The following is a 20,985-nucleotide window of genomic DNA, read 5'->3' on the forward strand; positions in this document are numbered from 1 at the left end:
GCAGGCCCCGGCCCGGCTCCATAAGGCCGCGGGGCCGCCGGCCGGACCCAGCGCCCCACGGGAGGGGTGATGTGGGCAGGGGGTGTCATGGCCCGGGCCTGGAGCTGCCTCTGTCGCCTCCTCCTCTTCCTCCTCTTCCTCATCTTCCTCCTGCCGCCGCCGGCCGCGCCCGGGCAGCCCGCGGGTGAGTGCGCGGGGGCGGGCCGGGCCGGGCCTGCCGCCCGCACCCCGCTCGGCCCCCCGTTCCCTTTCCCGGACAGCGCCGTTCCCCCTTCCCCGTCCCCTCCGAGGGTCGGGCCCCTCCTTGTCACCCCTCCCCTGCCCTCGAAGGGGCCCGGTGGGCAGAGCCCCCCCACAGCCCGGCCGGAGCGGGGGTCCTGCCCGCTGGCCCGGGTGCCCCGCGGCGGTCCCGGTGCCAGCAGGAGAGTCTGGGGTGGCAGCACCACCTGTGCCCTGCCCAGCATCGCCAGGGCCAGCGTCCCTGCTCTGGGATGCTGCGGAGGGTCCGGCGGGACAGCGGGGCTCCGGTGTCGGGACCGTGGGACTCCAGACGGGGAGCTGATCCCGGCGGTGGTCTCGGGTCCCGTCACGCCTGCCCGAGTTCGTGGGTGTCCCCCCGGCTCTTTGCTCCTCCATTCCCCGTGTCAGGTCCGGCCGTGCGCTCCGGGAGCTCCCCCGGCTCTTGCGGAGCGGGAGCCAAAGACCCGGCACAGCCCCGAGAGGCGCAGGGCTGCCCGGCCTCGGCCACCAGGAGCTCGGCTGTTGGGCAGAGCCGCCCTGCTGCTGTCCCCAGGGAGGTAGGGCAGGACTCACTGCCGCCGTTCTGCGGGGGCTCTTAAGCACCTGTTCCCCTGCTGTCCTTAGGGACTCTTTATGAATTGAAATGGTTCTGTTTATGGGCTCTTATGGTGCTGATTCAAGGCTGTATGTAACAGACTAAAATGTCCTCTCTGTCATTGTTTCCCTCTCCTGAGGGGACACGTGAACTGTGTAAAACTTTTGTGTTTGTCATTAATGCATGGTTTTATAGTCAGGTCTTCCCGCTGAGGAGTATATAACTTAATACTGGTGCTTCGTGCTGAGGACAGTGCTTCTGTGGTGCGTGCCTCTCCCTGTGGGATTCTGTGCTAGAATCTTTTCCTCTTACTTGCTGCGTTGTTGCTGGAGGGTGTGTGAGCTGTGTGAGGTGAAAGTCAGATTTGAGAGGTGGTGCAGCACATTGGGAGCTGCCTGACTGAAGGCCAAGGAACGATGTCTGGAATTATGTATCTCTGAGATGTCAGGTGCTTGTGCTTCCAGTGGGATGCTTGGTGTTTTGAGGAAAAAGGTTTTAGTTCCTGCCTGTAGGAACAAAACACCGGTGCCAGTTGCTGACGGTGGATGGTAGTATTCCTCTTTGCCTTTGTAACTCTCTGTCCCAGCTATTAATGCCAACCTTCCATGAAATATAATGAACCTCCTTTGCCTGAGTATGAGCAAGAAGGTGAGGGTAGAAACCTCCAAGTCTTGGGTTATAATGTAAGTGCTTTTGACACACGTGGGGATGGTAAGGCAGAAGTGGAGTCTTACCAGAAACTATTATCTGAAAGTTCCTGAATGACCATAACCACATAGTGGTGTGTAGCCTTAAGGGATTTGTGTGTCTGGCTTTCCCTCTCCTGTTTGTGTCCATAGAAGCATTCAAGATTTGGCTATATGAATTTAAAAAAAAATCACAGGCAGAGACTGCTTTGTGCTACTCCATCCCTTTCTTGGTACTTGGTGTCATACACACACCAGGATGTTCTGGCCAGGCTTGACCACAATTTTTGAAGTGTCTAAATGCTCGGGTTTAAATTTCTGGGGATATAGGGTGTTTGGTTAAGATAATTCTTTTGTTCAGATCACAGAAAATACAGCACTGCCTCACCCATATTGCAGTAAATCTGGGACAATCATTCAAAGAGTGGGTTTGTGGAGATTTCTTCCATGTAAAAAGGAAAGCAAGGAAGGACATTTCAGTGTAGCCAACATTGCCTCTTATAACGCCTTGCTTTTGGAAAAACAAAGTCAGGACCATGACTTTAGAGTTTCTCTATGTCCTGATCATTATTATTTCACAAGCTAAAAATCAAAAAAGAGGTAAGAATGTGCATTTCACAGTTCCCTTGGTGGCCAGATGTAAAGCCAGGGATGTCTCCAAAGAGAAGATTCCCACAGAGTCAGCTGAGAAAGCAATGCTGACGTTCACAGCTGGTAAGATGGGGAGGAAGTGAGTGGGTTCAGTGTGCTCAGCCCCTGCCCATGGGCATGCAGCAGTGGCTGGAAGGGCCAGTGACCCCAGGAGGATGTTGTGACAGCACCAGTGGGCACGTGTGACTGTCCTTTTTGTAGAACAAGGGGAGCTGTTGTCTTGCAGACAAATTAGGCTTTAGGAAGGGCAGAAGGAATGGGGAGAGTCTAGACAGGAAACACTTACAGCATAGGTCTGGATTTCAGCAAGGGGTGTAAGAATTTTCTAGGAAACGTTTCTGTGGAAGAGCTCCGTAACCTGATCAACATCCAGCATCCCCAGTGAAATACCGAAAGGAACTTCATGAACTGCTCTGGCCAGGTTTAATGTTATACAAATATTCCAGGTGAGCAATACGTCCAGAGGAATTTGCTTCTCTTGCCATAACTGGTCATCTCTTCCCGCCTCCTAAAAGGCACCAGCACAGCAGAAGAACCAGAATGTCTGAAGACTGAGAGCAGGGGAGGGAGAGATGGAAAGAAAAGTCCCAAAGAGTGGTGCCTGTAGAGGAGCAGCTGGCCAGATGTTCCCAGGAGTTTCAAAGATGAAGCACCACTGAAGCACTCTTTAGTGTTTGAGGTATGGGAGGAGCTTGAACTGCTGCCTCCACAGAAAACATTCCTACATTTAGAAGAAGACTTGTTACCTCTGTGTTTTGTATAAACCTCTAAGCATTTTTAAGTGGATTTGAATAATATTTGCGTAGTGAAAGTGAAGGAGGCTTTTGCTTGCAGTATTCCAGAGAGTAAATCCTACTTCAGTTGTGACCTTAGTGCAAAATCCAAGTGCACCAAAAAAATGGTTTTCTCCACCAGCAGTGGTTCTGTTGTTTTGGGGGACATATGTAAGTAAGCCAGGTCATGGAAGTTTCTCCTCAGACACTGCTTGGCAAACTCCTGCATGATTCTGAAAATAGGATATGGAGAATGCAGATTGAGCTGGCAGCTGGTACCTCCCAGTCAGATGGGATTCAGGCTCCATAAAGACTGGGATAGCAATCCCAGTGATTTGAACATGAGAGAAGTATCTGTCAGAAATAAGTGGCTTTGAAAGGATGGTGCAAAGTGTTCTACTGAGGTGGAAATAATTTCTGTACAAGTATGAGAGGGTGAAAAATGGGGGCCAGGAGCATGTTGGCAGGAAAGGAAATGAGTGTCAGGGTAGGTTAAATGGCAAGTGAATCAGACATGTGCTGTCTATTTTGAGTGTAACCTGTGGAGATCCATAAACACACACAGCACGTGTGCCTTGGTATGTGTGAAGCCTCACTGTTGTGTCCTGTTGTGGGGCTGTTTTGGATAGATGTATCTGACTGGAGAGTGGAGCCAGAACAGCCTGACATGAACAGGCAGAAGTGTAAGGAAATACTGAATATTGATGCTCCTTACTTGGAGGAAAGGAGAGGCATGTATGACAGCATGCTGGAAATGTAAAGATGTGGAGCTAGAGAGAAGGGAGTGAATGGTTGCCCTCCTCAGGGGCTCAGAGGTGCAGCTTGAAGCACAAGGAGCTGATTGTTGGGGATGGGGGATGCTCAGTGGAGATGCTTCATGTGGAACTGGTCCTGCCTGGACCTGGGGGGCTGCATGGCTGTGTAATGCTTTTGGCACTTCTGGTGGGCAGTCCCTGCCAAAGTGTGGAATGACTCGTGCAGCTGACCTCAGCTATTAATTGTAATCAATTGATGATAACCACAGTTAATGAGTTTTGGTATTAGCAGCTGACCTGCTCACATGCTGATGAGCTTGTTTTTATGAAATTAGCTTTTGTGGTGTAACAGGCCATAGTCTGAACTTTCCCCTTTTTAGTTTTTTTTCTTCCATTGAAGAGTGTATCTTTGACCTTCCGTTGCTAGGCTTGGGCAGGAGTCACAGCTCAGGAAGGATGATAATTGAGGGGAAGTGTGAGTGTGGGGGTGGATGTAGCTGTGTGCTGCGATTCTGTAACTGACACAATGACCCACGGGCATGCCAAGGTCTAGCAAGACAGGGGTTGCAGTCTGACCTTTGCTGAATGCAGATCTTACCTGTCAGGCACCTCCAGAACACCTGAACAGCCCTAGAGCTTCCCTCAGTGTCTGGAGAATCGTTATGGCTGTGATGTGTTCCAGTGATTTTCAAGCTCCCACATGCCGTGGAGCATGCATGGAATTCCTATGGTGGATTTGGGGTGGGGAAGATGAATCACATCTTCCTGGTTGTCTCCAATGCTTGGTAATTAATGGCAGCCTTTAATGAGATAAGATGAGATAAATATAGTCATGGATGCAGTTGTGTTCCTCTGATCGGAAACAAAATCTCAGCCCGGAAATGGGTCACCAGCATGCCGTGTCCTCAGCAGTGACGTGGTACAGCTCCAGCACCTGACGATTAGAAGTCCTGTAACTTGCTGAAAAATGTATTCCAAACTCTACCTGGCCTTTGTAGAAGGAAAATGTGGGAGCAGGGTTGGCTTTCTGCTTGGCTGCACTTGTCACCTGGGTTGGATTTTTGTTGAACTACTCTGTGCCCTCTTTGAGGGTTGCTGGTGATGTGTGAAATGCTGCACAGGGCACTTGGCATGGAAACAGGTTATTTGGGAAGTGAGGGGCAGTGCCAGGGACATACCTGCTTGCAACTCCCACTCCCATCACCTCCCAAACTGGGGGTGTTGAAGGATGGGAAGGAGGGCAGAAGGTGGGGAGAGAACTGTCAGAGCATTCAGAGACTTGAAAAGTGGCCACTTTTAGTGCTGTTGCTCTAAGAGAATCCTCTTCCCAGAAATCCCTCCCAGTTCTGCTTCATGTGATGATTCACTTACTTGTTTTCTGCGTCCAAGCGTGTGGTATTGCAGCAGTGCCAAGGCTGGCTGTGTGCTGCTGTCTGTGTGACCTGTGCCTCGAGAGCCTGGCCCCAGTGCTGTGGGTGGGAAGGGCCGTGGGGAGGGAGCAAGTGCAGCCCTGCAGGGGCTCGGGGCTGGTACCAGTGTGTGGTTGGGCATGACAAATGGGCAGAAGTGATTGCTGCAGTTTGTGCTTTTGGTGGTTCATTCCAGGGAAGGAAGCAGCCCTTCCCTCCCTTGTTTTCAGGCTAGGGAGGTACTGACACTGTGTTCTGTAGCCAGTGAATGTCAGGGGCTGTTTTCAGGAATTTTATCTCTGCTTTTTTAATACCTTTTGTCTGCAAACAGCATAGTAATGGAAGTTCTCTGCAGTCTGTGCCCTGTGTGAGTTCCTGAGAAGCAGTGGGGCTGTGCCTGTGCTCGGGTGACAGAAATGCTGTGTGGCAGACCAGGACAGTGCAGTGCTTCTGAGGCCTCCTGCCATGGCCACGTGTGCTGTGACAGGAGCGAAGCTGGGAGTGATCTGATGGCTTGTTCTTCAGGGATTGTGGTGGGAAGAATGTGGAAGGGACTTGCTTTTCCCTTGGGATGCCTTTTTGAGTGCTCACCCAAGGTGATGATGATGTGTGCCAGCTTGCCAGGGATGGGAAGAGGAGGGGGAGATATCTGAAGTAGCCTGAATGTCACTGCAGCTTTCTGGGGAACCCCTGGCATTTAAGGCCTGCCCATTTTCCATAGGATGGAGCGGGCCTCTCATAGAGGCTTTGAGCTCACAGTGCTGTCCTGCAACTTAGAGAAGCCAAAGGCCCTTTGGAGATGGAGTGTGAGTTTTTGTGTGCTCAGAGGGGCTGGTTTTAACTGGATGCAGCATCTCAGTCCCACTTGAGAGATTTTGGAGGCTCTTGGACACCAAACACTTGCTCACCTGCCCCAGATGTGGTGATTATTTCTGGAGGCAGTGAGGATAACTGTTCCCTTCCCCCTGCCTTTGTTGGGAAGCTCAGACTCCTCTGATGAGCTCATTGATTCTCTTGCCATGAGCCAGGAAAACTATTTCTCTGGATACTGCCTGTGATCTGGCTTGGCCAACCTCCTGCTTCCTGGGTGAGCAGCTGCGAGCCAGGCACCAGCAGATGCCACCACTGATGGGAAAAGTAATTTGCATGCACAATGTATTGTTGTTTACATAGTTAATATAAAACAAATTTCAAAATCTGATAAAGGGAGCTTGGACTGTGGATTTGTTTGGTTCAGGGGATCTGTCTGATGTTGCATATGCAAGTAATATATAAAGGGATCTGTGACAGCTTCTTTGTTGCAGGGATTTGTCTCACATCAGTTGTTTTGATGAGGCCCTTGAGAGCTCTCGAACAGCATAATGAGGAGTAGCGCCAGCCTCAGGTCAGGAGTTTGGCTGTGCTGTGGCATGGGGAAGGGCCAGGATGTGAGGCTGAGATGTGCCATGGGGAAAAGCAGGAGCTGCTGGAGCTCCTTGAGAGAGGCTGCACAGGGCAGTTCTGCAGCTTTGCAGCACAGGACTCTTGGTTTGACACTGGGTGTCCTTGAGTGAGTCCTTGCTTTGCTGACCTGCCTTAAGTGCTGATTCTGCTGGTGATGAGTGGTGGTGCATGAGATGGGTACAGGTAAGACAGTATTTGGAATGTGAAGATTTCAATTTGAAGCTTTCTGGAAAAATTGCTGTCTCCTCTGCTGTTTGTGTGTTGTTTTCTCTGGGCCCTTGCAAGGCAATCCAAGTGTGCCTTGCTCTGCGGTTTGCTCTGTGCTCTTCTGTTTGTGGACTTTTCCTGAAGTAGTGTTTTCTTCCTTGTGCTTCATCCTCTTGATTGCTTTGTTCCTTTAGCCACTGTTTCTGTTCTGCTTTCTAGGCTTCCAGGAGATTTCCCTGCTCACTTCCTACGAAGTTGTAACTCCACAGAGATTGGGCAGAGAGCGACGAGAGGCTTCCAACAGCTCCTCCATACAGGTACTGGGCAGTCCAAGACACATCTTCAGTTTAGTGTCTACTTCCAAATAAAGTCCACCCAAAAGTGACCTGAAATGCCCGTGGGAGGCTGCTGGATTCACCTGGCAGCAGGGAAATGTCTGTCCTTACAGAGGGCATCACCTCTGGCACTGCTGGCAGCTGAGGGACAGGAGTACCTCCCTCCTCCAGAGGTCATGAGTTGCTGCAGTGGATTTTTGATCTGGGTGTGAAACTTGCATCATGATCAGTAAAATAACTGTGTTGTCCTTTTCTGGCTCTGACTTGGAAGTTTTAGAAGGAAAGAACAAGAAAACCACAGTTCTATTTTGAAACCATTTCTTTCACGGGACTTTTCCCCAGTCACACAGGAAGGGATGCTAGGTTCTTGAGGCAGGGACAATTATAAAAGAAATTTCAGGCTCATCCACCTTTGTTGGTTTCAAAGACTGTTTTATTCATTAACCTTAGTAAAATGCACCTTTCTTTATATTCAGGACAAGTTGTCATATTCTATTAAAATTGAGGGAAAAGAATACACCATTCATCTAGAAAAGAACAAGTAAGTGATTGACTTCTTTAAATTATTAAATTGCTCAAACTGTTGTGTCCAGATGACAAGCTAGCACGTACCACACGAGTTCTGAATCCTGGGGTTCTCTGTGGGAAGTGCAGGTACATCCCAGCTCTGCAAAATGGGGAGAGATTGAGTCCTAGTGTCCTGGCCATCAGCCAGAGATGCTTTTTGATTCCTGCAGCCCTGGGGAACCCCTTTCAGAGCAGGAAGCTGCAGATTAATCCAAGGAGACCCAGGGAATCTACAACTCTTTCTATTCACAACTAAAAATAAACAAGCTGAACTGTATTTCAAGTAAATATTTTCACTTTTGTCTGGATCTTGTTTATTGTTTTAGTTTTGTGTTTTTTCCTGTCTCAGTAGCACAAGGACACTAATAAATGAGGAAATGGACTCTCTCTCCAGGGTCTGAACACTGAGACCTCACAGTTGATACAGACTCTGTCTGTCTGGAGTTTTAGGGTCACTAGCAGCACCAGCACATGGTCATTTACCAGGCCACTGCTGGCCACACTGCCCTTGTGATAAAGACACAATTGTGCAAGCCCTTGGGGACTCCAGCTGCCACTTGCCAAGGCCCTGACCCTCAGAAACGTGGGAATTTAGCTGCTCCACATCAATGGAATTACCAGGATGGTGCAGCAGTCTTAGTCGTGGGAGACCTTTCCAATGCACTTCCTCCTCGGTATGGGAAGGAGAAGGCATATGCAGCAGACTGAGGGCTGGATTTTTTTTCTGCTTGGAAACAGGCTTTTAGCACAATTTAATGGGTTTTGCTGCTTGTTCTACTCTCTGAGGTGAGGTGGTTAGTTTGATTTCATTACCAGTTCTACCATTCTGCTCTCTTGAATTTTGCTGTGAAAATATTCTATTTCTTTGTTAATTTTAGAATGTTTTCCTTATTTAATTGCAATTAACCTATTTTGATTAGAACTCCATTCCAATGTCACAGTCATTCCATGAAATTCCTCTTGTATTCCTTGTCCCCTTTCATTGCAGAGAACTGCTGCCCAAAGATTTCACAGTTTATACCTATGACAAGGAGGGAAAATTGCAATTGGAATATCCAGATGTCCAGGTAGGACTTCTATTCATACTCTCCCCGAGGGTGACTGGAATAGAGCATCTGTGGGATAGGGAGTAAGGATTACAAAAGGATAGTTTATTTTCTGCTGGGCTCCCTTCAGTACCCACTGCCCTCTTCCTGGAGAGAGTCCTTGATTTTGGATGAGGCTCTAACCTGTGAAAGACCTGTATTTTCTGATGTGGAGGTGGCTGCTGTCTCATTAGAAGCTGCTCCTCTCTACAAGGCTACTCTCTGAGAGTGCTGCTCTCAGCTCTTGGTGTCACCATTGGGGTGCTGCTGTCCTTGTCCCACAGCCCAGTGCAGGGCTGGTGTCACTTCTGGCCTTTGCCTGCCTTCCTCCAAGGCCTGGAGCTCACACTGGCTGCTCTGGGGGCTGAACAGGCAGCTTTGCTTTTGCTTTTGCACACAGTGAGCTTCCAGACTGGTCCCTGAGGCACTGTGAGCTGTGGGCCATCCATTCAGCAGGGCTGGCTGTTAGGAACCAACAACTCCTCAGGGTGGGCTGCTCTGCTAGTCCTGAGCAGCTGCAAGGGACGGACCAAGGCTGAGGGACCTTTGAGAGGGATGTGATCTGAGTAGTGCTGGAGTTACTCCACTGAAAGCATGTTTGCAGCCCTCACTCTGTACAAGCAGGCTGCCTGACGTGTTGCCTTTGGAAATGTAGAATTGAAAGCAGGTTGTGTGATACAAAATGCAAGAGAGCTTTCCTAATGGCTTCACTCTTAGGGATCAGTGTTGTTCCTTTGAAAGGGAAGTATTAGTCATACGTGATTCATAGGATCTTGTTCTTGAAAATAGAGCACCTGAGTCAAATTACTATTTGCTTCCTAGTTAAAAGGGATTGGTTAGAGGAAAAGTGCTTTTTCAGCATTAGGTCACAGAAGTCACGCTGGCCCTGAACAATTAGCACAAGCCCTCTGTGCTTTCTGCATTCCTTGCTGAGTATCAGGGGACAGACTCTGTATTATAGACCCCTATATCAATGTCTAAAGATGCCCTTGCCAGAGGACATGGAGTGTGTTTGCCCCATGCTACCTCCTGTCTAGTTTCCAGAATTGGGGTGTCCAGAGTACGCAGTGGGAGCACCCTGTGTGTCAGGGCTGCACTGTGCAGCCAGAGAGCTCTGGCAGCACAGCTCTGGCTGGGTGCACAGCAGCTGCTGTCCCTCCTCCTGCTACAGAGAAGTGATAGACAAGCCAGAACTTTCTGCCAGAAGCCTGAAGAGTAATTTGGCCCAAATCTGGTGGGAGGGGCTGGTCTGAAATATTTGAAGCAGGGTGGAGGACAGAACAGGACAGGGATAGCCTAGGTCAAGTCAAGAAATCCAGCTGTGGTAAATTTAACTGAATCCATTTTGAGTTCTTGAGTTGTAATCACTGCTGGTCAGTGGCAGACCAGAGGTTGCCCTGGGTGTGCAGGCACACCTGAAACCCGTGTGTAATGCACCTTGTTTTCCTGCCCAGGATCACTGCCATTATCAGGGATTCGTGGAGGGGACCCTGGATTCCGTGGTGGCTGTCAGCACTTGCTCAGGGCTCAGGTAGCACAACTCCTCCTTTGTGTCCCTGCTGTCACATTGTGGCTGCTGAACCCAAAACCCAGTTCTGCTGGTTTTGATTGTGCCTCAGCCAGCCAGGGAGTCACTAGCTGCACTGAGCTGCCTTGATGCTGTTGTCCTGTGGCATCTTTTATTCCAGGAGTTCACAGATATTTGAAGTACCATCAAATAAGTTATTACTGCAGTTTGTTACTGGAATGCAGTAAGTTGGTTTTGATGCACATTTGGCTTATTTTTTAACTTGCACAGGTAGTCATGACAACTGTACCTATGGAATGTTGAACATTAGTCTCCAAATTTCACAAAATTGGCCCTAAACCTTATGCATATCAAGTCTGATGGAATTTTCTACTTTGGGCTAATTGCCATATATTGTGTGCCATTGATTTTTGCAGGGCCATGTCAGGCACCAGAGTGACAATAGTGTATTTGAACTCAAACATTTCTGTTTTAAGACCTGTGATGTAATTCGTGGGGCATTGCAGGGTCTTACAGATGTATTTAATGTCCTGCATTTGTAAGGCCCTGCTCAGTGAAAGGCTGCTGCCAGGCCTGGAGTGAAGTGTGCTGGTTCACAAGAGCTGAGGTATAGGCAGGCTTTGGTTATCCAGGAATAACTGTTCCTTTGTTTAGCTGTAAAAATTCTGAGTTACTGTCCTCTGTGGTCTATGCCAGTTGTCTTACACACTGCCTTATTTTAGGGGTTTGGTGACTATAGGGAATATCACCTATGGGATTGAGCCCATGGATCCCTCTTCTGGCTCTAAACACATTTTATATCGACTGGATAATGTGAAGAAAGAGCCCACAGCGTGTGGAGTAACTGCCGAAGGCCAGGAAGGGGAACATGCAGAGGCAAATCTCCATCCCAGTATGACCCAGCTGCTGCGGGTAAGTCCTCCCCAGTCCCACATAAGGGGTTTTGTGAGTTCATTTTAGAGTGTGGAAGCAGCTTATCAGATTTCCTGGGACTTAGCACATACCTAAAGGTTTATGATTTGGGGGGTTTGCACTACAGGACAACTCAGTTTCTTCCCCAGAGCAGCCATAGTCTCCTCCTGTTTCTGCACATGGCAGTGAGGATGAGGCAGCTGATGAGAATCTTCCTGAGCTTTTTTGGGAGACTTCTAAGAGCCAGAACATGACCCCCATGGAGAGGCTTGTTAACTAAGTCCTGCATCAGGAGCCATCAGGAGCCAGGAGAACACTGTCATGTTTATTCCATCCTCCTCACCATCACAGAGTTTGGTGTGAAGTCCCCCTTGCCCTTCAAGGACTGTCTGTACAGGAACAAGATTGAAATGAAAGCAGGAGAACGAAAAATGTGTTTCACGTCAAGATCATTGGTATTTGCTTGTAGACTCTTTCTGACTCTTTATCAAAATGTGTGACTTTCCAAGACAACCTGTGCAGAGGTCCCTTGCTTTTGAAACAAGGGAGGTCTTTGTGCAGCTGAGTTTTAGTGTAAAACACAGAGACTCTCATTGCATTGGATTACACTGCTTGGGTTTGGCACAGTGTGCTTTGGGTGTGTCTCAAACCACTGATGGTATCAAGTGAAATATGACAATGTCATGAGGGTTTTTTTTTGTTTACACTTGAATTAATAAATCTGAAGTTGTCTAAAACATTTCTTTTCCCAGAGAAAGAGGGCGGTCCTACACCAGACAAGATATGTGGAACTGTTCATAGTCGTGGATAAAGAAAAGGTGGGAATTCTGTGTGGCTTTCCTTTTTTTTTCTCCTCAGGAGAGGGCCTGGAAAGCCGTCAGGTTTAATTACTCCCAAATGGATTACTGAAAAATACATGATAACTTACCCAAGTTGTGCAGATATGCTACCCTGGAAATGGATAAATGTGTGCAGTGCAATCTTCCTCAGAAAAGGAGTCAGCCATCAGACAGGGAGAGGTTCTATTAGCAAGGAATCTCCTAATGTAAGGAAAGCACATGGTAAAAACTGCATTTGCTGTTGTCTTTGGAATGCTGAGCAGTAGCAGTGAAGATGTTGTTGTCTTGATTAGCATCTTCTTGGAGATTTGGAGCCAGGCAAAAATGTTTTGTTCCTTTTTCTGACTGTTGTCTCTCTCTACTCTTCATGGAGCTAAGTTTCTTTGTCTTGCAGTTTGAAGATTTTGGGAAGAGTGAAACAGAAGTAAGAGAACATATGGTGCAGCTGGCAAACTTCCTTGACAGTGTGAGTAGGAGGGATGCTGTGAGCTGCAGCCCTTCTGCCTTTTGGAAATGTCCACCTTGGGGTCTCTTCTGGTACCACTTTGGGGAATTCATCCCCATGGAAGCTTTTCCTCCTCTAAATTCATCTGCACTAATCCACCTTGAGAATTAGTTTAGGAGACTCTTCCAACCTATGCTACATCCAGTGAGTGACAGGACAGATTGTTGCAATTATTGCAATTCTTGTGTCTGTAAATTATTGTAATTCTTGTGTGTAAAAGTTAGAGAAAAAGCATATCTGTAACTCCACTATTTCACATGATATTTGGCAGAATTGAGACTTTTGTTTTTCTGTATGGTATTGTCTTAAATGTAGCCAGTGTGGCATTTAAGCATTGATCCTGTAGCTAATGAAGGTCTGAATCACAGGGAAAATGCATTCTGGTGGTTCCAGTTGTGTACTAGTTGTGAAAAAAAATTCAAACCCACACAGAAAAGATGGATGCTTGCAATAAGGTCTGTAAAACCAGGCCACTTGTTTTTGTCTGAAGATATTAATGGAGATTTCTCCTCCCTTTCTCCCCAGATGTATGTTATGCTGAACATCCGCATTGTGCTGGTTGGTCTGGAGATCTGGAAGCACGAGAACATCATCAGCACGGACGGGGGGGCTGGGGATGTGCTGGCCAATTTCGTGCAGTGGCGAGAGAAGAACCTCGTCCTGCGGCGGAGGCACGACAGCGCCCAGTTTGTCCTGTGAGTGCCAGCTCCTTCCCTCTGCTCCCAGGAAGTTCACTCTGTTCCTGCCTGCCCAGCCCAGCTGTAGTGCCTGTGCTCTTCATATGCAGAGGGATGGTGTGGAAGAGACTTTCTATGTAAACACTTGGCTTAAATTAACAGAGTAAAGGAGTCTTGAGCAGACAGTAGAAGGTTGACTGGTGCCATTTGTGCTTGTGGTCAGTAGCAGCGCTCCTGTGTCAGCCTGGGAAAGCTGGAGCAGCAGAATTTGTGCCCCACAGGCAGGATTGGTGTGTGTCTGTACAGACAGATGATGGTCTTTCCTTTCTCTTCATGACTGCAGGAAGAAGGGCTTTGGTGGCACAGCTGGAATGGCCTATGTGGGAACAGTGTGCTCCAAGAGCCATGCAGGAGGCATTAACGTGGTGAGATTTCTTTAGTGATCTCTGAATGTGATTGAGGACAGAGTTTGCACTCTAAATCTTCGTGGAAGCACAGAGTCTTTCATAACAAAGCTGAAGTGTCTCAGTGGGGCTCTTTTGTTGTCCCCAATGATTTCTGACACTTCCAGGGTATCTGGATCACAACTTCTCTGTAGTCTTCTGCTCAGCTTCTCCTCTGCTCAGTGTACAGTACTCATGCAAAAGGATTTCTCAGAGAGGATTTCTCTGTGTCATTTTAAGCATCTCTGCCTCAAAAGTATATGGGAGCTATAGGTGTTCTCAAATCTATCCTGTGCTGTTTGACCTGCAGCTGTGACCTCCCTGAGCAGTGCTGGTTCACTGTGTGTTTTATATGGAACTGCAGAGCCTTAATGAACCAAGCTGCTGGTCTCAGATAACTCGCAATCCCAGAAGTCTGGCTTCTTTGGACCAGTGACAGAAGTACTGGAATTTGCACATTTCAGGAGAATTGGGCTGGTGTGGAGAGTTCTAGTTTTTGTGTTAATGTTACAGCTGTTCTGGGAAGTGGAAGTTGTTGGGTAGTGTCCCAGACGGGTTTCTCTGAGGGCTCTTACTGCTAAGCAAATTCCATGCACTTGGTTAGAAATCTGGCCCTGTTGGTCTGAGAATTCTGATAACGTATAGACAGAATGGCAGAAGGGTCTCCTTGGCACAGAAGTAAACATTGACTTTGTAAGTATAAGCTCTGTGCTGACTGCCCTCTGTGTCACTCCTGTGCAGTTTGGAAGGATCAGCATCCAGATGTTTGCATCCATCATGGCTCACGAGCTCGGCCATAACCTGGGTATGAACCACGATGATGAACGAGTCTGTCACTGTGGGGCAAGCAGCTGCATTATGAGCTCTGGAGCATCGTAAGTAGCTGACCAAGGGAGGGCAAAGAAGGCTCAATGTGCCCCATCCATGTACTTTGTTTTTATGGATTATTTTTGTCTTCAAATGCCCCTTGCAAAGAGTTGTGTTGTGCTTGTAATAGGGAAAGCAAATTGTTCTGCAAACACAGGGAATACTGGCTTGGCTTACTGTAAAGCTCAGCTCATTTTCTCTATTGCAGGGGATCGAGGAACTTCAGCAGTTGCAGTGCAGAAGACTTTGAGAAGCTGACACTCAACAAAGGTGGGAGCTGCCTGCTCAATGTCCCAAAGCCTGATGAGACCTACAGCGTCCCATACTGCGGGAACAAGCTGGTGGATGCTGGGGAGGAGTGTGACTGTGGCTCACCAAAGGTTTGTAGCTGTGTGTTTTCCCCACAGTGCCAGAGCAGTCTTGTGCCCCCTGCTCAGAGGGGACTGTTTGTGAGTGAGGGGAAGATTTTGTGACATTCACAGCCCTTGTGTCCTCAGGAATGTGAAAGTGATCCATGCTGTGAGCCAGGAACTTGCAGGCTCCGATCCGGTGCTGAATGTGCTTATGGTGACTGCTGCAAAAACTGCCAGGTAGGAGACTGTGGTGGTGTTGGGAAGCTGAGAACAGGAGAACATTGGCTTAGTCAGTGCATCTGTGAGAGGGAGTTGTTCTGTGTGTCCAAGGGCTTTAGACCAGAATTCAGATCAATCCCTTGTTTGGGGCATATCGTGGGTCAGGTGCAGCGCTGGTCTCTGCTGTGAGGTTCCTGTCTTCTGATGCAGTTTTCCCTCCCCTCTCTCCTCAGCTCCTTCCTGGAGGCACAGAGTGCCAGTCTCTGCTGTGAGGTTCCTGTCTTCTGATGCAGTTTTCCCTCCCCTCTCTCCTCAGCTCCTTCCTGGAGGCACAGAGTGTCGGGCCAGCACCAATGAGTGTGACCTCCCGGAGTACTGCAATGGCAGCTCCCAGTTCTGCCAGCCAGACTTCACGGTGCAGAACGGGCACCCCTGCCACAACCAGGAGGCCTACTGCTACAATGGCGTGTGCCAGTACTACGACGCTCAGTGCCAGGACATCTTTGGCTCCAGTAAGGAAGGGCACAGTGTTACAGTCTAAGAGATGTAACTAAAGAATACACTAAGTTTATTTGAAATATATTTATTTGCTTGTCACTAACAGAGACCAGCTGGCTTTGGCAGAGTATTTGAAGCAGTGGTAGTAATGGCTTAGCATCATGGTCATGCATTCTTCCTGTGTTACACTTAGTTCTGTGTTGGACATAATGTTGTTGCACTTACCATTTCTGGTACAGTGGGGTTTCTGCTCTGTAAAGAAAACTCAAATGCTATAATTGACTCAGGAGAAGTAACTGTTTTTCTCCATTTTTAAACTTGGAACCTTGTGATCCTGACATTTTAACCTCTTTAGTGTTTTGACCAAGTTCCTAAACTTGCTGCTGCATGACAAATACTTATTGTAGCAGGGTAGTTGCTGGGGGTACAGGAGATCCTGCGTGGGATGTTTCTGTGCCTGGGTAACATGGCTCCTCTCTGGGGATGGGCTGTTGTTTGCAGAAGCCAAAGCAGCCCCCAACATTTGCTTTGCTGAAGTGAATTCCAAAGGGGACAGATTTGGCAACTGTGGTTTCCATGGCCATGACTACAAGAAATGTTCCAGCTGGTGAGTTGAGCCCAGTGCGTTGGGAAGTTCTGAAATATGTGGCTGGGAATCTTTATTTGGGTGCCGTGGTGTCAGTTTGGGATGTTTTAGGGGGTGCACAGGGGAGGGATGCAGGGCTGTGCTGGGGAGAGCATGTTCTACATCTCCTGTCAAGGATTGTGCTTGCCCTAAGTGTTCACATATGGGAAGATGAGAAGCAAATCATAATGTTTTCCTTAATGTAGAGATTCCAACAGCTTACAGAAAGAAGGGATAAACTACTCTTGCAGCACTGGAATGAAGCCCAGTTCAGTTTTATTTGTCAAGTTGCCTCAATTTTGTTTTCAAGTAGCATCTTCCAGTAGAAAGATCGTATCAAACACATGGTAGTCTGGTTCTCAGGATAAATTCAAGTGTCACTACAGCGTTCCTGTGTTGCTGTTGTAGGAATGCCATGTGTGGGAAGCTGCAGTGTGAAAATGTGAAAGCCATGCCTGTGTTTGGAATCAAGCCTGCTATTATCCAGACTCCCATCAGAGGCACCACATGCTGGGGGGTGGATTTCCAGCTGGGCTCTGATGTCCCGGACCCAGGAATGGTGAATGAAGGCACCAAGTGTGGTTATGGAAAGGTAATTAAAATTTTTAAAATTATATCCTAATGTAATAATTTGGGGCATTCATGGGAATAAAATTTTCAGCTGCACTGTTTAATAAATAGTTATGACCATTATTTTTGGATGCCTATAGTTAATGTGAAACTAAATTAGTCTATTGATGCCCCTCACTGCCCAGTACTGCACTGCATCTGCATCAAACCTTTAATGAGCCTTTCATTTGTAGGTGAAGCGAAAGGAATTGAGTTTGTTGAGAGCCAGAATCTTTGCTCTGTGAGTGAGCAGAAGAGCCAGGCCCACACAAATGCCTCGAAGACAACTTTCAATTAAAATCCAACTAAACTGAAGTGTGCAGAAGCTTAGCCCTAGCAGAGGAATGTGCATTCCACATGTCCTTACTGGGCACAATTTAATTGCTGTTCCTTTACATTCAGACTGGAGACAAAAGGCTCCAGTGCCAGCTCAGCCCCATGCTGAGAGGCTTTTTGTGGAATAGAGTTTCTGCAGAGTTTGGAATTATCAGTGAGAGTGTTCGAGGCTTTGTGGCAGCAAGCAGTGTGGCTGTGGGCTAGGAGCAGGCATCTGGGCAGGCAAGGGGGCACTGAAATGCCATCATCCCTCATCTCCGTGCATCTCTATTCCCCAGATCTGCAGGCACTTCCAGTGTGTGAGTGCCTCTGTCCTGAACTATGACTGTGATGTGGAGAAGCAGTGCCACGGGCATGGGGTAAGCAGGGAAGAGAGGCAGCAAGTTTTAAAATTATGATTGATTACTTTATTTTTCTGTTTTTTAGAAACTGTAAAACTCTCTATGAAGTGCCTTTAGGCAAGAGAACCTGTAGCAGTGTCAAAAAAATCTTTGACAAAACTCTCTGCCAGGCAAGAATTCCCAATTCCAGTATTGCTAATGAAATTTGGCTCTGCATCTCACAAAGGAAAAAAAAACAAACAAACAAACAAGCAAAAGCCATGGTGTGTAAGCTGTTGGGATAGCTAATCCTTGGAAACTCTTCCTGAACAGAGCTCTGTGTGCTCAGTCATGTGAAATCTTGGGATGCCTGGCCAAGGACTGTTTGGAATTGGCTAAGGAGTTACTGGGTAAAATTCTCCAGGCTGAGCAGTAAGAACAGGTCATGGCTGCTGCAAGCAGATTTAAATGCACACAAATGGAAGTTACTGAGTATTTGTGTTTTGGAGTACAGGTGTGCAACAACAACAGGAACTGCCACTGTGAAGCTGGCTGGGCCCCTCCTTTCTGTGACTCCAAAGGCTACGGGGGCAGCGTGGACAGTGGCCCTCCGTACAATGGCAAGTGGCTGTGAGGGCTGGGGCTGGCTGGGGCTGGGTGCTCCAGGGCAGCCCACGTGTTGGTGAACTTTGGGGCATGGCTCTGTGCTGGGTTTCACTCATTTTCTGCTCAAGGTGTTGCACTCCTGTCTCAGGATTCTGGGGTAGGGATCTGGACTGGTTTAGTTCAGGTGATTTCTTGGAACAAAGATCCTCTTTGTATCCAGGCTGGGAAGGGAAGCCCCAGTGAAGGGAAGTATGATTCCTGCAGAAGGGAAAGCAAACAGGCACAGCTAGGAAGCTTGCTTTACTCACTGACAGTTTGAAGGTGAAATAGGAAGCCAGAGCAAAGCTCTGATTTGGAGAAAACTTAGGCTGTTTCCATGTGGAGTTTATAAAGATGGGATTGGTGTAACTTCTGTGGGCTGCACAAATGATCTTGAAGACTGTTTTTCATAAGCTGGTGTGGGTTTGGGAAAGCTAGGGATTCTGATGCAATAGCAGGAGAAGCACACTGGAGCTCGGGCAGATCCCTCAAATCATCAGACAGAAAAAGGGAAAGGCTGTTTAAGTACAGCCTGCAGGGGAGAAATTGCTGCATATAAAAATGTCAGGATTAAGAACCCAAGTTCTTTGTTTACAGCAAACAGGGGCTGGAGAAGAGGTAGATTTAACATCAGACCAAAAGGCAAAAGCTCTGTTTTCCTCTCTCATAAGATCTTTAATAATGAAACATTACAGTCATGAAAAATGACGACTGGTCTCCTGATTTGTGCTAGTGCAGCCCAGGGTATCAGCTCTAAAAGATAAACGAAAAGGATCTATCTGGGCATCTATCTTACTGAATTCTTTTGTTTTTTTCCTATGAAAGATGGCAAGCAGTTACAGACCCATTGCTACCTAATACTCTTTGCTGTTACGAGTCAGGTGGTGGTGACACCACGTAAGGCTAATTTTGTTTCCGTGGCTCTGTGCCCCCAGACAAGGACACCTCGCTGCGCAATGGGCTGCTGGTGTTCTTCTTCCTGGTGCTCCCCCTGCTCGTGGCTGCTGCTCTGGCCTTTGCAAAGAGGGACAGGCTGAAGCGGAGCTGCAGGAGGCTGATGTCCCGCTGCCACTCGTGAGTGCCTCCTCCTTTCTGCCTTTTCCTCTGCCCTGGAACAGTCCATGGTGTTTGTTTACACCAGCCAATGCCAAAGTGTGGAGGCATATCCCAGTCCGAGGATGTCAGGTGAAGGCCCCTGCATCCAGTGGCACAGATAACTTGCCCCTGGCGATGACAGAAAAGATAAATCCATCCCAAATCAAGAGAGCAGAGAGTTTTCTCTTTACTGTTACGTTTGTTCGTGTGCATTGCTGATAGGGATTTATACTTTGGGTCCCATTTTTTTATAGGGAGGCAAAGGGAAGCTGCCAGAGTCTTGAACAGAAGAAGGGTTGTTGCTGTTTATTACATTTGTGTAAATATTATCTTTCTCACACTAGATATGTGCTAAGATAGTATAAATCCAGCTCAGGTTCACAGTGCCTGGGCTCACAGCCTGCACAGTCACTGTGTCTGGGTTATGTGCTCACACAGTCCATATCTATTGGATTTCAGGTCACTTCAGTCACCTCCTCCTCGGCCAGACACTGAACCCAGGGACTACCAGCAGAGAGGCTTCTCCCGTGGCATGCCTTATCCTCCGAGAGCTGTACCCATGGTAGGAATCAGCTACTTTCCCTTACTCTATTTGTTACTCAACCAAAGAGATTAAGGCAGTTGCTCTAACTTTTGCTCTAATAAATGCTTTAAAGTTACTTCTTAATTTCTGAAAGTTATATTTCTCCTTGATAAAAAGCAGAGAGAATATTTGTTTCCTGATGGTTGTGGGGGTGGGGGACTCCTCAGTTTCCCAGTTGTGCTTAGTTTAAATGTTGTCCCAGGCTGTGCTTAGTTTACCTGCTTTGCTGCTCCCTTTTCCTCATGACAGATGCCCAGCCCACGTTAGAATCCCTCCCTTGTCAGAGCAGTTGTCCTCTGAATGCCACAGCCAGCCAGAGCACACTCCCAGAGCAAACCAAGTGCTGTTGTGATCAGCCTTTCTGTGTTTTCCAAAATCCAACAGACTGCTGTTGCTTCTTCCTACTGAGTTTCTCAGAGGAAAGAGCACCTCTGACATTGCTGGTTTGCAAGTGTTCTTGAACGCCACTTATTTAGTGACACAAATATTTTGGTACCCTATGTGCAATTGGTCAACATTCTCTTTGTATTTTCTTTGCAGGATGTGCATCCAAACACCTTTCCTGTCCCAGCTTACCCAGTTAACCAGCACCCTCAGCAGGCTTTCCACCAGCCCTACTACTCCCCACCGCAGTACCCGGTGCAGCAGCCACAGAGGGTGCCCAGCAGGTCAGTGCAGTTACTGCAGATGCCCACTGGCAGTGGCACTGATGGGATTTCTTATCCTGGCCGTCACTCCAGGGAGCCCTGGGGTGTTCCACCACATGTTGTGTGTGAGTGGGGCTGACTTTTCACTGGCAGAAGTTTCTCCTTCACCCTGGAAGGCAGCGCATTCGTCCTGCGCTGTCACGGCTGCGTGGTGATGAACGAGGCTCAGAGCACAGCTCTGCGGGCAGATTAGCCCAGCAGGTGGATGAAAGGCCTGTTAAAATAGTCAGTTTAAAAGCAAATTACTCACAAATCTGTCATTGTGCCGATTTATGAATGTTAGGGCCAAGTGCAAAACCATTTCTCTTAACTTCAAGCAGAAAGTTCTCCTGTATTTTTCATCTTACTTTTGAATTGAGGTTGTGAGATGCAGTGCTGTACTGTGCCACACACAGACCAGGAAGTGCCCAGGGGCTGAGTGGGAGCATCCTAATGTAGCTCATGTTGGTGGGGGCTGTCAGAGAATTTTGGGAGAAAA

General features: G+C 48.0%; 1 protein-coding gene across 1 annotated transcript in view; it reads left to right on the forward strand.

Annotated features, from left to right (window-relative positions):
• The window catches only part of ADAM9 (ADAM metallopeptidase domain 9), a 23,224-nt gene continuing 2,239 nt past the window's right edge, over window positions 1-20,985 (forward strand). Inside the window, exons 1-21 of the mRNA XM_021535893.3 lie at window positions 1-184; window positions 6,979-7,076; window positions 7,571-7,635; window positions 8,650-8,728; window positions 10,201-10,277; window positions 10,997-11,186; window positions 11,939-12,004; window positions 12,420-12,491; window positions 13,056-13,225; window positions 13,551-13,632; window positions 14,392-14,525; window positions 14,726-14,897; window positions 15,015-15,107; window positions 15,406-15,601; window positions 16,089-16,194; window positions 16,621-16,804; window positions 17,436-17,516; window positions 17,992-18,097; window positions 19,058-19,196; window positions 19,677-19,779; window positions 20,341-20,468. Coding sequence (XP_021391568.1) covers window positions 70-184; window positions 6,979-7,076; window positions 7,571-7,635; window positions 8,650-8,728; window positions 10,201-10,277; window positions 10,997-11,186; window positions 11,939-12,004; window positions 12,420-12,491; window positions 13,056-13,225; window positions 13,551-13,632; window positions 14,392-14,525; window positions 14,726-14,897; window positions 15,015-15,107; window positions 15,406-15,601; window positions 16,089-16,194; window positions 16,621-16,804; window positions 17,436-17,516; window positions 17,992-18,097; window positions 19,058-19,196; window positions 19,677-19,779; window positions 20,341-20,468 — 2,456 coding nt within the window. The 5' untranslated portion in view covers window positions 1-69. The remainder of the gene's footprint in view (window positions 185-6,978; window positions 7,077-7,570; window positions 7,636-8,649; window positions 8,729-10,200; window positions 10,278-10,996; window positions 11,187-11,938; window positions 12,005-12,419; window positions 12,492-13,055; window positions 13,226-13,550; window positions 13,633-14,391; window positions 14,526-14,725; window positions 14,898-15,014; window positions 15,108-15,405; window positions 15,602-16,088; window positions 16,195-16,620; window positions 16,805-17,435; window positions 17,517-17,991; window positions 18,098-19,057; window positions 19,197-19,676; window positions 19,780-20,340; window positions 20,469-20,985) is intronic.

This window comes from Lonchura striata, chromosome 32, assembly GCF_046129695.1.
Source record: "Lonchura striata isolate bLonStr1 chromosome 32, bLonStr1.mat, whole genome shotgun sequence".
Lineage (NCBI taxonomy): Eukaryota > Metazoa > Chordata > Aves > Passeriformes > Estrildidae > Lonchura > Lonchura striata.